Source organism: Bubalus kerabau, chromosome 20, assembly GCF_029407905.1.
Source record: "Bubalus kerabau isolate K-KA32 ecotype Philippines breed swamp buffalo chromosome 20, PCC_UOA_SB_1v2, whole genome shotgun sequence".
In the NCBI taxonomy this organism is placed as follows: Eukaryota; Metazoa; Chordata; class Mammalia; order Artiodactyla; family Bovidae; genus Bubalus; species Bubalus kerabau.
This window is the reverse complement of record NC_073643.1, coordinates 38339094-38353915: the sequence shown is the minus strand read 5'-3', so window position 1 is coordinate 38353915 and position 14822 is coordinate 38339094. Positions and strand designations below refer to the sequence as shown.

General features: G+C 40.7%; 1 protein-coding gene across 1 annotated transcript; it reads right to left on the bottom strand.

Annotated features, from left to right (window-relative positions):
- Nucleotides 1-5500: 5500 nt before the first annotated feature.
- Nucleotides 5501-11567, bottom strand: LOC129635537 (mediator of RNA polymerase II transcription subunit 28-like; the record flags this gene model as incomplete). The annotated part of the gene is made up of 2 exons (XM_055558606.1): nucleotides 5501-5872; nucleotides 11384-11567. Coding segments are annotated over 2 exons (537 nt in total), but the record flags the coding sequence as incomplete, so codon positions are not given.
- Between the last annotated feature and the right edge of the window lie 3255 nt (nucleotides 11568-14822).

Below are 14822 nucleotides of genomic sequence, written 5' to 3'. Positions count from 1 at the left end.
TACTGTCCCCATAGTTTCATCTTTTACAGAATGTCATATAGTGGGGATCATTCACAAAGTATGTGAACTTTTCTAATTGGTGTATTTCACTTAGCAATATGCATTTAAGTTTCCTCCATGTCTTTTTGTGGCCTGAAAGATCATTTTTTTTTAATTGCTAAATAATTCCTGCTTAATATTTAAAGCTTTCAGGCTACAACAAGAGTAAAGTTGTCCCTACTTCTTATTTATCCTTCATTGGAATTTTTATAAACCTAAGAGATTACTAGTACTCACCAAAGTTTTTATAAGTGGACTTACTCTATGTGTTATTTGAAAGAATTAATTATTACAATACGATGATATTACAGTCTTTTTTTTTTTTTTCATGACTGGAGGAATGAAGATCAAATTCTAATATTTCAGTGCCAGCCAAACTAGAGAAGGTCTATTTAGGCTTCAGACAACACTAGTATTCTTGGCATTTTTACTCAGAAGAATTTATATGTGTGTAATTAGTGTTTTTCTGAAAATAAATGATTTTCTGACTTTTCTTTCCCCCCCAGCAGTATTAGAGATCCTGTTCACCTAATTAGTAATAACATTTGTTTTTATTTAACCAAGCAATGACATTCATTTTTATTTGACCAAGTAATTCTCTTCTTTACTTATATCTCCTCAACAGAATCCACTTTGTTCATGAGAACAGCGGTGGCAGAGTTCCTATTCACTTTTCTGCTATTTGACAGTCATAAAATGTACAGGCTTTAGAATTTAAGGAAGTGGGGCAAGCATCCCTGCTCTGCCCCTTGATTCTCTTCCCCTTGATTAGCTGTGTGTTTTTTAACAAGTCATTTCTCCTCTCTCTGTTTTTTCTTTTGTAAATCACAGTTAATAATAGACTCTTTCTTGTAAGACTGTTCTGGATATGGAAACAGATAATCCAGGGAGAGCATTAAGCACAGTTTCAACAACAAAGAAAACTTCCTGAAACATCAGCCAAGCCACATCAGGCAACTGGCCTGTGTATAAAGGAAATGCTGAGTACAGAGTAGATGCTTATGAAATTATTTCTGACTGATAAAGAGGGTAAAGGGAGGGTAACCCTGTCACGTGAGAGCTCTCAGAGAACACAGTGGAGGAAGCTGACTTAATAGCGATTGAGTGTGATGGAGCAGATTAGGTACCTCGTGCAATCTTATGGAACCAAGAATATCACTTCTGCTGCCTTTTGGCTCTGCCCCTGCTGAGAGATAGGGTCTTAGCTAATAACTCACATCCTTCTCTTCTCTCTGAAAGCCCATTTCCTGAGCAAATGCATGCTTTGGAGAGGTGGTTAGTGAATAACTCAGATCCCAGGTTTAATGGACAATTTCTTTCGGGTGAAATTGAAGGGTAGAGCATCATTTTCTGTCTCTCCTTCTCACCACTCCCCCCACCCAACCCAATAACTTATCTAATAGTTTTTAATGTCCTAATGGTGCAAGAAATCCAATCCCATTCAACATGAGAGCTTACTACATCTATACTGTGGGCATCCTCTTTTTTTTTTTTATCCTACTTTTGCTTTCTAACCACTTTCATTTTGCAGACAAAGACTCCTTTGCCAAAGGCAGGATAAATAAACTCAGACACATCCTGTCTCTTTTACATCTTTGTTTATCCATAAACTGTCAAAGATACAGATGAAAATCCACTAAAGTGTGCAACGAAGCGGTTAGACAAAGGCCAAATGAGACTGGTGCACAGAAGCTTGATGTTAGGGAAGATGTTATCTAAAATGATACCAAGCCAGCTCGGTATGGTGATGTGAATAAATATTAAAGTTACCAACAAAAGATGACCAACTAATTCAGTTAAGAATGGTCTCAATTTGTGTAAAAAAGTAATCATGAAAAAAATCAATGTGAGAACACATCTATATAGTTAGTGGGAAAGTGATTGCACTGCTGCTGCTAAGTCACTTCAGTCATGTCTGACTCTGTGCGACCCCATAGACGGCAGCCCACCAGGCTCCCTCATCCCTGGGATTCTCCAGGCAAGAATACTGGAGGGGGTTGCCATTTCCTTCTCCAATGCGTGAAAGTGAAAAGTGAAAGTGAAGTCGCTCAGTCATGTCCGACTTTTAGCGACCCCATGGACTGCAGCCTACCAGGCTCTTCCATCCATGGGATTTTCTATTGGAATCTTAATAACTGTGAGATAAGTTAGCTGAGAGGTGGGGGAAAGGTGAGGAGAAGGAGAAAAGCTTAGGGGTTGAGTATAAACTTAAATATGAGAATGGATTTGAAATCTGGCTCCTCGTTTACCTTTAACTGGGTGACACTTCAAACCTCACTTTCCTCATGTGTAGATGGGATAAATTAGTATGTATCTCAGAGGATTATGGGAGAAGGCAATGGCACCCCACTCCAGTACTCTTGCCTGGAAAATCCCATGGACAGAGGAGCCTCCTGTGCTGCAGTCCATGGGGTCGCGAAGAGTCGGACACGACTGAGCGACTTCACTTTCCCTTTTCACTTTCCTGTATTGGAGAAGGAAATAACAACCCACTCCAGTGTTCTTGCCTGGAGAATCCCAGGGATGGGGGGGCCTGGTGGGCTGCCATCTATGGGGTCGCACAGAGTCGGACATGACTGATGTGACTTAGCAGCAGGAGAGGATTATCTTTAAAAGACTTGCTAAGATAAAATATAAAAGTGCTTGGTAATGCTTGGCTCAGACAGACATCGAATTAAAAGAGTTGGCAGTTATTTTTAATATGTTAATAAGGAGTGTGAATTAAAGGGCACATAGCCTGAAGTGTTGCGCCATTTTTCTGCCATAAAATCTCCTATTCCAGTGCATCCAGTGAGGTTAATGTTCTGCAGAAAACAGTGTGGGAAAACCTGCCTTAAACAAGCAAACTGAAGACTTAGGTTGGATAGGTGGGTTCTCGTTAGAAATTGAACAGTTTTAAAGTGGTACTTGTGGCTATTTCTGTAACATTTGGGGCATCATATTAGGGGTCAGGAAGATCTTCATGCTGCCCTCATTTCTGTGGAAAATCAGATTTCATTTCCATCATGCCTACTAACAGTAGCTTTCTGAGACCCAATGAGAAACAAGAACTGCCTGTTCAAACTGGTTGCAAGATTTGCAAAGCAGTTTTCTTTTTTGATCCCTACCAGGGCAGCAGGACTGGGTCCATTTCCCCTTGTGTCCCATGAACACAGAAGCCATCACCTCACCTCCCTCAGGCAGGTGCTGTGAACCTGGAAGAAGCATCTGGACCCTCTCTGGAGAAGAGTAAAGTACACGCAAGGTTGTGGATGTTTTATGATCTGCAAGAGATGGATCATCCAAGGCTCAGGCTTGCAGCTTGATTTTCTCTTTTTAACGCAGAAGTTCAGCAGTGAAACTCATTTTCCACAACTCCCCAAGTGGTTTTGCAATAAATCTGTGAATTTAATCAGCCTCCTCTGTTGAGGCAATCTTCCCTAATTGGGTATTTGTGGGGAACAATAGACATGATGACAAAAAGACTTCATCTCTGGAAAAGAGGCCAGAGTCTCATCAGTAACACTGATAATAAAGCTCCCACCCCCAGCCAAAGAAATGGAACAATGGCCTCCAGTGACACCCTTGGCACCAGATTCACTGGTTCCAGGTCATATTTGCTTTCTAGACCATCATCTCATTCTGCTACTTCCTGTCGCCAATAACAAGAAAATGAAAATTCTGAAATGAAAACTGAGCATCATCTCCAGCACCACATAGGCCAGTAACTAAGTGGACTACTAAGTTGATTTCAAGTTTCCCAGAAGATTGCAATAGAGTAATGGGGAACTGCAATGAGAACTGAGAACAAAGCTAACACAGAATCTGAACAACACAGTCTTGTTTCCTTTCTCTTTCTCTAACTGGGGATTCCCACTCGTCTCTGCCAGTCCTGGCAGTAATGTTGGGGGTTGGAAGGGCCTCGGGCAGCAATGTCACACACAGAGCTGTTGGCTATCCATTGGCAAAGCAAACTAGTTATTAAAAAAAAAAAAAAAAGCAGGGATGTTGAGCTAGGTGCCTCACGTTCCCTAATTATTGGACATATACAATCTCCAGATTGGCTGGTATCTGGCCTGCATAGGTCAGGAGTTGAGAGAGAGTCATTCTAGTAATGGAGGCAGCCTGTCAGGGCTACTCAGCCCATTTGAAGAGGATGGAGAGGAAGGGCAGATACAACATAGCTTTTTCCATGCTGGAAAATGAGAGAAGCAAAGCGTGGTAATGAATTAGAAGTGGAGCAATGGGAAGAATTTCACAAAGATGCCATCTGTCCCACCTCCATGCAGCTGAGCCTGACATTCTGGCATCCTCTTGGTTCTCTGCCTGTGAGAGCATCCTGACACTCAGCCACTCCACCTCTCAAGGCTCTTGGCGGTCAAGAGAGCATGTGGGTGATAAACACAGAAACTCACCTCTGGTCAGCAGACACAGGACAAAAATGGGAGGAAGAACTCTGAAAAAAATGCCATCTTCCCAGCCAATTGGACCCAAATACAAAAGAGCCAGTGTGCTTCAACTCCTGTAGCTGCAGGCCCTCACTGGCGCGTGAATAGGGGCACTGATGGGGCAGAAATGCAATAAAATCCCAGGTGCCCTCATTTCAGTCCTGAGTTGTGGTTTCTCTGCTTCCTCCCACTGGCCAGCTTCAGCATGAATTGCTCCCAAAACCAACAGTGAAATTTAACCTCCATTCCTTGCAGGAAAAGAAATCCTCATCTCTTCCGGGAATTTTCTTTTGGTGTTAAATCTTGCAGGCTTTGGCATGCCTCTCATATACACACACGCTTGGGGAAGCGGGGCGGGGGGGTGGGTTCCAGATGATCTTTCTCTGTAGAACAGGGCTCTCAACAAAGTGTGGTCTTTGGACAGAAAGGATCAGCATCACCTGAGAACTCATTATAGATGCAAATACTTGGTCTCACCCACTCCTACTGAATTCAAAGCTCTGAGGATTGGACCCAGCAGTCCAATGAACACTTAATTTGAGAACCACTATACAGGCTGATCATTTCTCCACAATTCCTATTTTTATACCTGTGTCTTTGGTCCTCCTGTTCCCTTCATTTGATATGCTTCTTTATTTCCAGTTTGGCAGGCTCCTAGTCAGTCTTTGTTAAGTGAAAAGTGAAAGTGAAGTCGCTCAGTTGTGTCCCCATGACTCTTAGCGACCCCATGGACTGCAGCCTACCAGGCTCCTCCGTCCATGGGATTTTCCAGGCAACAGTACTGGAGTAGGGTGCCATTGCCTTCTCCTAACAGTCTTAAACTTTGCTAAAGACAATATACTTGGTTTACCACAGCAATAAGCATTTTATAAAGTACTCAAGAAATAACACTTACAAAAATAGGAGGAAAATTTTAGGTGAGAGCACAAAACGAAAATCGCCTGATTCTCTGGCAAAGAGTTCTCCCAACATGTCAAGTCTACAAGAAGAGATGTTTAGCAAAACAGTGTTTGGGCTGACTCAGGCACCAGCGAGTGTTCAGGTGGCCTTTCCTCAGGTTTGCTTCATCGGCGCACGGATATTTGCAGGCGCCTGCTCAAGGTAGGCCAGGGCGCCCTGGGGGATGTCGGCTGGCTTTTTGTGCTGCGTGTTGATGTCCTCCAGCACCTGCTGCCAGTGTCTTAGTTTTGTCAAGTGCTTCTGGACCAGAGCATCCTTTCGCTGTAATTCATTCCTCAGTTCTGAGACATCCTCTTTGATAACTTGCTCTGGTTTCTGGACAGATAACTGCAATCTTTTTTGTAGGAAAAAACATTCTATCTGTCTTGCAATATCCAGGAATTTCTGGATACACTGGTCAACACCAGTTCGAATTTCTTCCTGATCTGTACCATTGACATAATTTTTTTTTTTTGCAAAGTTTTTTAATTTTTTATTTTATTTTTAAAGTTTACATAACTGTATTAGTTTTGCCAAATATCAAAATGAATCCGCCACAGGTATACATGTGTTCCCCATCCTGAACCCTCCTCCCTCCTCCCTCCCCATACCATCCCTCTGGGTCGTCCCAGTGCACCAGCCCTGAGCATCCAGTATCGTGCATCGAACCTGGACTGGCAACTCATTTCATACATGATATTTTACATGTTTCAATGCCATTCTCCCAAATCTTCCCACCCTCTCCCTCTCCCACAGAGTCCATAAGACTGTTCTATACATCAGTGTCTCTTTTGCTGTCTCATACACAGGGTTATTGTTACCATCTTTCTAAATTCCATATATATGCGTTAGTATACCGTATTGGTGTTTTTCTTTCTGGCTTACTTCACTCTGTATAATAGGCTCCAGTTTCATCCACCTCATTAGAACTGATTCAAATGTATTCTTTTTAATGGCTGAGTAATACTCCATTGTGTATATGTACCACAGCTTGCTTATCCATTCATCTGCTGATGGACATCTAGGTTGCTTCCATGTCCTGGCTATTATAAACAGTGCTGCGATGAACATTGGGGTACTCGTGTCTCTTTCCCTTCTGGTTTCCTCAGTGTGTATGCCCAGCAGTGGGATTGCTGGATCATAAGGCAGGTCTATTTCCAGTTTTTTAAGGAATCTCCACACTGTTCTCCATAGTGGCTGTACTAGCTTGCATTCCCACCAACAGTGGAAGAGGGTTCCCTTTTCTCCACACCCTCTCCAGCATTTATTACTTGTAGACTTTTGGATCGCAGCCATTCTGACTGGTGTGAAATGGTACCTCATAGTGGTTTTGATTTGCATTTCTCTGATAATGAGTGATGTTGAGCATCTTTTCATGTGTTTGTTAGCCATCTGTATGTCTTCTTTGGAGAAATGTCTATTTAGTTCTTTGGCCCATTTTTTGCTTGGGTCATTTATTTTTCTGGAGTTGAGCTGTAGGAGTTGCTTGTATATTCTCGAGATTAGTTGTTTGTCAGTTGCTTCATTTGCTATTATCTTCTCCCATTCTGAAGGCTGTCTTTTCACCTTGCTAATAGTTTCCTTTGATGTGCAGAAGCTTTTAAGGTTAATTAGGTCCCATTTGTTTATTTTTGCTTTTATTTCCAATATTCTGGGAGGTGGGTCATAGAGGATCCTGCTGTGATGTATGTCAGAGAGTGTTTTGCCTATGTTCTCCCCTAGGAGTTTTATAGTTTCTGGTCTTACGTTGAGATCTTTAATCCATTTTGAGTTTATTTTTGTGTATGGTGTTAGAAAGTGTTCTAGTTTCATTCTTTTACAAGTGGTTGACCAGATTTCCCAGCACCACTTGTTAAACAGATTATCTTTAATCCATTGTATATTCTTGCCTCCTTTGTCAAAGATAAGGTGTCCATATGTGCGTGGATTTATCTCTGGGCTTTCTATTTTGTTCCATTGATCTATATTTCTGTCTTTGTGCCAGTACCATACTGTCTTGATAACTGTGGCTTTGTAGTAGAGCCTGAAGTCAGGTAGGTTGATTCCTCCAGTTCCATTCTTCTTTCTCAAGATCGCTTTGGCTGTTAGAGGTTTTTTGTATTTCTGTACAAATTGTGAAATTATTTGTTCTAGTTCTCTGAAAAATACTGTTGGTACCTTGATAGGGATTGCATTGAATCTATAGATTGCTTTGGGTAGTATACTCATTTTCACTATATTGATTCTTCCAATCCATGAACATGGTATATTTCTCCATCTGTTAGTGTCCTCTTTGATTTCTTTTACCAGTGTTTTATAGTTTTCTATATATAGGTCTTTAGATTCTTTAGGTAGATATATTCCTAAGTATTTTATTCTTTCCATTGCAATGGTGAATGGAATTCCTTCCTTAATTTCTCTTTCTGTTTTCTCATTATTAGTGTATAGGAATGCAAGGGATTTCTGTGTGTTGATTTTATATCCTGCAACTTTACTATAGTCATTGATTAGTTCTAGTAATTTTCTGGTGGAGTCTTTAGGGTTTTCTATGTAGAGGATCATGTCATCTGCAAACAGTGAGAGCTTTACTTCTTCTTTTCCAATTTGGATTCCTTTTATTTCTTTTTCTGCTCTGATTGCTGTGGCCAAAACTTCCAAAACTATGTTGAATAGTAATGGTGAAAGTGGGCACCCTTGTCTTGTTCCTGACTTTAGAGGAAATGCTTTGAATTTTTCACCATTGAGGATAATGTTTGCTGTGGGTTTGTCATATATAGCTTTTATTATGTTGAGGTATGTTCCTTCTATTCCTGCTTTCTGGAGAGTTTTGATCATAAATGGATGTTGAATTTTGTCAAAGGCTTTCTCTGCATCTATTGAGATAATCATATGGTTTTTATTTTTCAATTTGTTAATGTGGTGTATTACATTGATTGATTTGTGGATATTGAAGAATCCTTGCATCCCTGGGATAAAGCCCACTTGGTCATGGTGTATGATCTTTTTAATGTGTTGTTGGATTCTGATTGCTAGAATTTTGTTAAGGATTTTTGCATCTATGTTCATCAGTGATATTGGCCTGTAGTTTTCTTTTTTTGTGGGATCTTTGTCAGGTTTTGGTATTAGGGTGATGGTGGCCTCATAGAATGAGTTTGGAAGTTTACCATCCTCTGCAATTTTCTGGAAGAGTTTGAGCAGGATAGGTGTTAGCTCGTCTCTAAATTTTTGGTAGAATTCAGCTGTGAAGCCGTCTGGGCCTGGGCTTTTGTTTGCCGGAAGATTTTTTATTACAGTTTCAATTTCCGTGCTTGTGATGGGTCTGTTAAGATTTTCTACTTCTTCCTGGTCGAGTTTTGGAAAGTTGTACTTTTCTAAGAATTTGTCCATTTCTTCCTCGTTGTCCATTTTATTGGCATATAATTGTTGATAGTACTCTCTTATGATCCTTTGTATTTCTGTGTTGTCTGTTGTGATCTCTCCATTTTCATGTCTAATTTTATTGATTTGATTTTTCTCCCTTTGTTTCTTGATGAGTCTGGCTAATGGTTTGTCAATTTTATTTATCCTTTCAAAGAACCAGCTTTTGGTTTGGTTGATTTTTGCTATGGTCTCTTTTGTTTCTTTTGCATTTATTTCTGCTCTAAGTTTTAAGATTTCTTTCCTTCTACTAACCCTGGGGTTCTTCATTTCTTCCTTTTCTAGTTGCTTTAGCTGTAGAGTTAGGTTATTTATTTGACTTTTTTCTTGTTTCTTGAGGTGTGCCTGTATTGCTATGAACTGTCCCCTTAGGACTGCTTTTACCGTGTCCCACAGGTTTTGGGTTGTTGTGTTTTCATTTTCATTCGTTTCTATGCAAATTTTGATTTCTTTTTTGATTTCTTCTGTGATTTGTTGGTTATTCAGCAGCGTGTTGTTCAGCCTCCATATGTTGGAATTTTTAATAGTTTTTCTCCTGTAATTGAGATCTAATCTTACTGCATTGTGGTCAGAAAAGATGCTTGGAATGATTTCTATTTTTTTGAATTTACCAAGGCTAGCTTTATGGCCCAGGATGTGATCTATCCTGGAGAAGGTTCCATGTGCGCTTGAGAAGAAGGTGAAATTCATTGTTTTGGGATGAAATGTCCTATAGATATCAATTAGGTCTAACTGGTCTATTGTATCGTTTAAAGTTTGTGTTTCCTTGTTAATTTTCTGTTTAGTTGATCTATCCATAGGTGTGAGTGGGGTATTAAAGTCTCCCACTATTATTGTGTTATTGTTAATTTCTTCTTTCATACTTGTTAGCATTTGTCTTACATACTGCAGTGCTCCCGTGTTGGGTGCATATATATTTATAATTGTTATATCTTCTTCTTGGATTGATCCTTTGATCATTATGTAGTGACCATCTTTGTCTCTTTTCACAGTCTTTGTTTTAAAGTCTATTTTATCTGATGTGAGTATTGCTGCTCCTGCTTTCTTTTGGTCCCTATTTGCATGGAAAATCTTTTTCCAGCCCTTCACTTTCAGTCCGTATGTGTCCCCTGTTTTGAGGTGGGTCTCTTGTAGACAACATATGTAGGGGTCTTGTTTTTGTATCCATTCAGCCAGTCTTTGTCTTTTGGTTGGGGCATTCAACCCATTTACGTTTAAGGTAATTACTGATAAGTATGACCCCGTTGCCATTTACTTTATTGTTTTGGGTTCGAATTTATACACCATTTTTGTGTTTCCTGTATAGAGACTATCCTTTAGTATTTGTTGGAGAGCTAGTTTGGTGGTGCAGAATTCTCTCAGCTTTTGCTTGTCTGAAAAGCTTTTGATTTCTCCTTCATACTTGAATGAGATCCTTGCTGAGTACAATAATCTGGGCTGTAGGTTATTTTCTTTCATCATTTTAAGTATGTCTTGCCATTCCCTCCTGGCTTGAAGAGTTTCTATTGAAAGATCAGCTGTTATCCTTATGGGTATTCCCTTGTGTGTTATTTGTTGTTTTTCCCTTGCTGCTTTTAATATTTGTTCTTTGTGTTTGATCTTTGTTAATTTGATTAATATGTGTCTTGGGGTGTTTTGCCTTGGGTTTATCCTGTTTGGGACTCTCTGGGTTTCTTGGACTTGAGTGATTATTTCCTTCCCCATTTTAGGGAAGTTTTCAACTATTATCTCCTCAAGTATTTTCTCATGGTCTTTCTTTTTGTCTTCTTCTTCTGGGACCCCTATGATTCGAATGTTGTAGCGTTTAATATTGTCCTGGAGGTCTCTGAGATTGTCCTCATTTCTTTTAATTCGTTTTTCTTTTATCCTCTCTGATTCATTTATTTCTACCATTCTATCTTCTAATTCACTAATCCTATCTTCTGCCTCTGTTATTCTACTATTTGTTGCCTCCAGAGTGTTTTTAATTTCATTTATTGCATTATTCATTATATATTGACTCTTTTTTATTTCTTCTAGGTCCTTGTTAAACCTTTCTTGCATCTTCTCAATGCTTGCCTCCAGGCTATTTATCTGTGATTCCATTTTAATTTCAAGATTTTGGATCAATTTCACTATCATTATTCGGAATTCTTTATCAGGTAGATTCCCTATCTCTTCCTCTTTTGTTTGGTTTGGTGGGCATTTATCCTGTTCCTTTATCTGCTGGGTATTCCTCTGTCTCTTCATCTTGTTTAAATTGCTAAGTTTGGGGTGTCCTTTCTGTATTCTGGCAGTTTGTGGAGTTCTCTTTATTGTGGCGTTTCCTCACTGTGTGTGGGTTTGTACAGGTGGCTTGTCACGGTTTCCTGGTTAGGGAAGCTTGTGTCGATGTTCTGGTGGATGGAGCTGTATTTCTTCTCTCTCCTTTCGAAGAGTTGGGCTGCTTTTCTGGGTGCCTGATGTCCTCTGCTGGCATTCAGAAGTTGTTTTGTGGAATTTACTCGACGTTTAAATGCTCTTTTGATGAACTGGTGGGGGAGAAAGTGTTCTCCCAGTCCTACTCCTCCGCCATCTTGGCTCCTCCCCATTGACATAATTTTGACTCACCAGAGAAGGAAAGCAAGCTTTAAAAGATGACTCTAACTTGTCCACCAAAATACTGTTAGAAGTTCTTGGAACGCCTGGCATGGCCTGAAGAAGCGAAGCCTGGCCCAGGAGCCCCGATGGAGGTTGCGGAGGTCTGAGTGGCTGTCCAGAGAACATGCCTCCCAGTGGAGCCGAAAGTCAGTCTTTAAAGGCCTCCAAATAATACCCTATTCTATTTGTAAGCCTCTCCTGACACCATCTTCTCCACTAAGCAAAACCAACTGCCTTATTTGTGTTCTGACAACACTTCAGGCAGCCACTAATATATTATATTGCAATCATCTTGTATGTGTTTTCCATACCAGGCTGAGAGGACAGGAAAATGTCTAATTCAGCAAACAGTTTATACAAAGTATCACAAGCCTATCATTGTGTTAGCTCTGGTGATGTCAACATAAAATAATGAAAAGCTTAATTAAAAAGTGAGACTGCCTCATTTATACAACTCATTTTTGCATGCCATTTGCATGAGATTGCAAATCCCAGGCTTAAAGTCTTACCTCTGACACATGTTACTTATGTAACCCATAACTGTGCTCAAACTATTTAACATTATTTAATCTCATTCACAGGCTTCCCTTGTGGCTCAGCTGGTAAAGAATCTGCCCACAGTGCAGGAGACTTGGGTTCGATCCCTGGGTTGGGAAGATCCCTTGGAGAAGGGAAAGGTTACCTACTTCAGTATTCTGACATAGAGAATTCCATGGCCTGTACAGTCCATAGGGTCACAAAGAGTCGGACACGACTGAGTAACTTTCACACATAATCTCATTCACAGTAAGGAAACGTTGGTAGTACTTTGTGTTAATAGGTGAATGAATTAGAAATATGCATACAGGGTTCAGCCACAGTACCTGACCAGAGAAAGTACTCAGTGAATGTTTGTTGAAACAATAATGTCAACATTAGCAGTGTTGCCATCATCATTATCATATCACTAACAACCTGCACGGCACCTGGTATACAAAGTATGAACATAAATGTGAGAATTTGAAAAAGGTCAAAGCTCAAGGCTGATCCACTGTCTACACTTCATGGGGTACTTGACACCATAAACAAATTTGACTTTAAGGAAGATGTTTCAGATATTCAAAAAGATACAGAGAACTTTAAGGAATAGCATATCCATGACATTTGTGGCTGCTGAGCTGCCCTTAGCTTTCAAGTTAGTTTCACAGCTCCCTCCTGGTGTCCTCACTCTTTATCTACCCATAAACCCTAAAGGACCAAAGGAAGATACCCATCACATCAGTCTAGACTTTCAACTGCTCAAACATTCGACAGACATCTTGAGGCTGCTATTCTCTCTACTACAATTTAGGGATTGTTTCTGCCTGGCACCAAGAGCTCTGTGGATTGAAACTCCTTTTCCTGACTCCCCATCAATCTCTCTGACATCGCTTCTCTGATAAAGCAGCCCAAGTATGATGGTATGGAGGTGGATTCTTGGGAAAGGGTCCCATTGCCATGTTAATCCTCTTCCTAAACTGGTTGGAGCCAATAATGACGTGTCTGGACAGCAGACAGAGTTTATTTCAATAGTAAATGTGTAGCAGAGGTACCGATGGCTTTCAAGAGGTGAAAAATGCTAAAATAGTGAATGGGAAAAACGAAACAGTAGACTTTATATGGAAAGAGACTTTTTTTTAACCAGGTTTTCAAGAACCACAACTGTTTTGACAATTAATTTTTTAAGTCACCTAGTTCCTTCTTTTCCTTTTCTTATGTTCCCTTGCCTTTACCCCATTTCTTCTTTTGTCTTCCTATCAGCATATTCAGGGTCACGGAAATCTACCAAGTCAGATACGAGCATTGCCTACGTGCCACATGTATTATGGAATATAATCTCCTTTAATCCCCACAAAAGCTCACTAAGGACTATTACATATAATTTTTTAAAAATAAGGAAAATGAGGGAATTCCCTGGTGGTCTAGTGGTTAGGACTCCACACTTTTACTACCGACAGCCTGAGGAACTAAGATCCCACAAGCTGTGTGGTGTAGCAAAAATAATAATAATAAAAAGTATGGAAAAAGAGAATCAAATAATGAAGTACAATTTTCTCAAGGAGGCATAGCTAGCAAGTGTGAGAACCAAGATTCTTGGTTCTGAGCTAGATGATTCCAAAGCCGAGGTTATTTGTATTACACTGGGCTTGGTTGCTAAATGCCTTCTTCCAAGTGACCCATGATACTACATTTTGTGCATTTGCTGCTGCTGCTGCTGCTGCTAAGTCGCTTCAGTCGTGTCCGACTCTGTGCGACCCCATAGACGGCAACCCACCAGGCTCCCTCGTCCCTGGTATTCTCCAGGCAAGAACACTGGAGTGGGTTGCCATTTCCTTCTCCAATGCATGAAAGTGCAAAGTGAAAGTGAAGTAGCTCAGTCGTGTCTGACTCTGTGTGACCCCATGGACTGTAGCCCACCAGGCTCCTCCATCCATGGGATTTTCCAGGCAAGAGTACTGGAGTGGGGTGCCACTGCCTTATCCATGTGCATCTACTGATGGGGAAAAAGACCCCATTTGGACCCCTTGGCCCATCTCATTAGACTAGACCATCAGGACAACTGTTATTTAAGCATGGCTCTCTAACTTATACCCTAACTCTAATCAGCTTTTTCTCAACAATGCCTGTGACCCTAGGGGAGGGAACACGATGACCACAGGGACAGACTCACTCTAGGGGTTCAGTCTACAGATTTAGCAGCTACATTATTTCTTGAGGCAGAGAAACAAGGTATATCTGTATCTTACCAATATCTGTAGGAGTCAGAAGGCAGAGAGACAGAGAGAGCAAAGTCCTGGGCAAGTAAGAAGCTATGGGAGGACACACAGCAGCAAATTCAAATGCGATTTGGCAACCATCAGCTCTTGGACTCAGGACCTGACAAGCTCACTCCACTGATAGGAGAGGGGACCCAACTGAGTGAAATGTGTGTTGTTTCTGACCAGCCCATTTCTTCCCTTGGGAGAAGAGGACACCATAGCGAAGGGAATTTCAAAATTGGGTCCCATAAAATGTAAAGGAATGAACACAGGCAAATGAATCGTTCACTGAATGTCTTTGAGTTCTTGCATATTATTAAAAAACCACTATGAGGTACCATTTCACACCAGTCAGAATGGCTGCGACCCAAAAGTCTACAAGCAATAAATGCTGGAGAGGGTGTGGAGAAAAGGGAACCCTCTTACACTGTTGGTGGGAATGCAAACTAGTACAGCCACTATGGAGAACAGTGTGGAGATTCCTTAAAAAACTGGAAATAGACCTGCCTTATGATCCAGCAATCCCACTGCTGGGCATACACACTGAGGAAACCAGAAGGGAAAGAGACACGTGTACCCCAATGTTCATCGCAGCACTGTTTATAATAGCCAGGACATGGAAGCA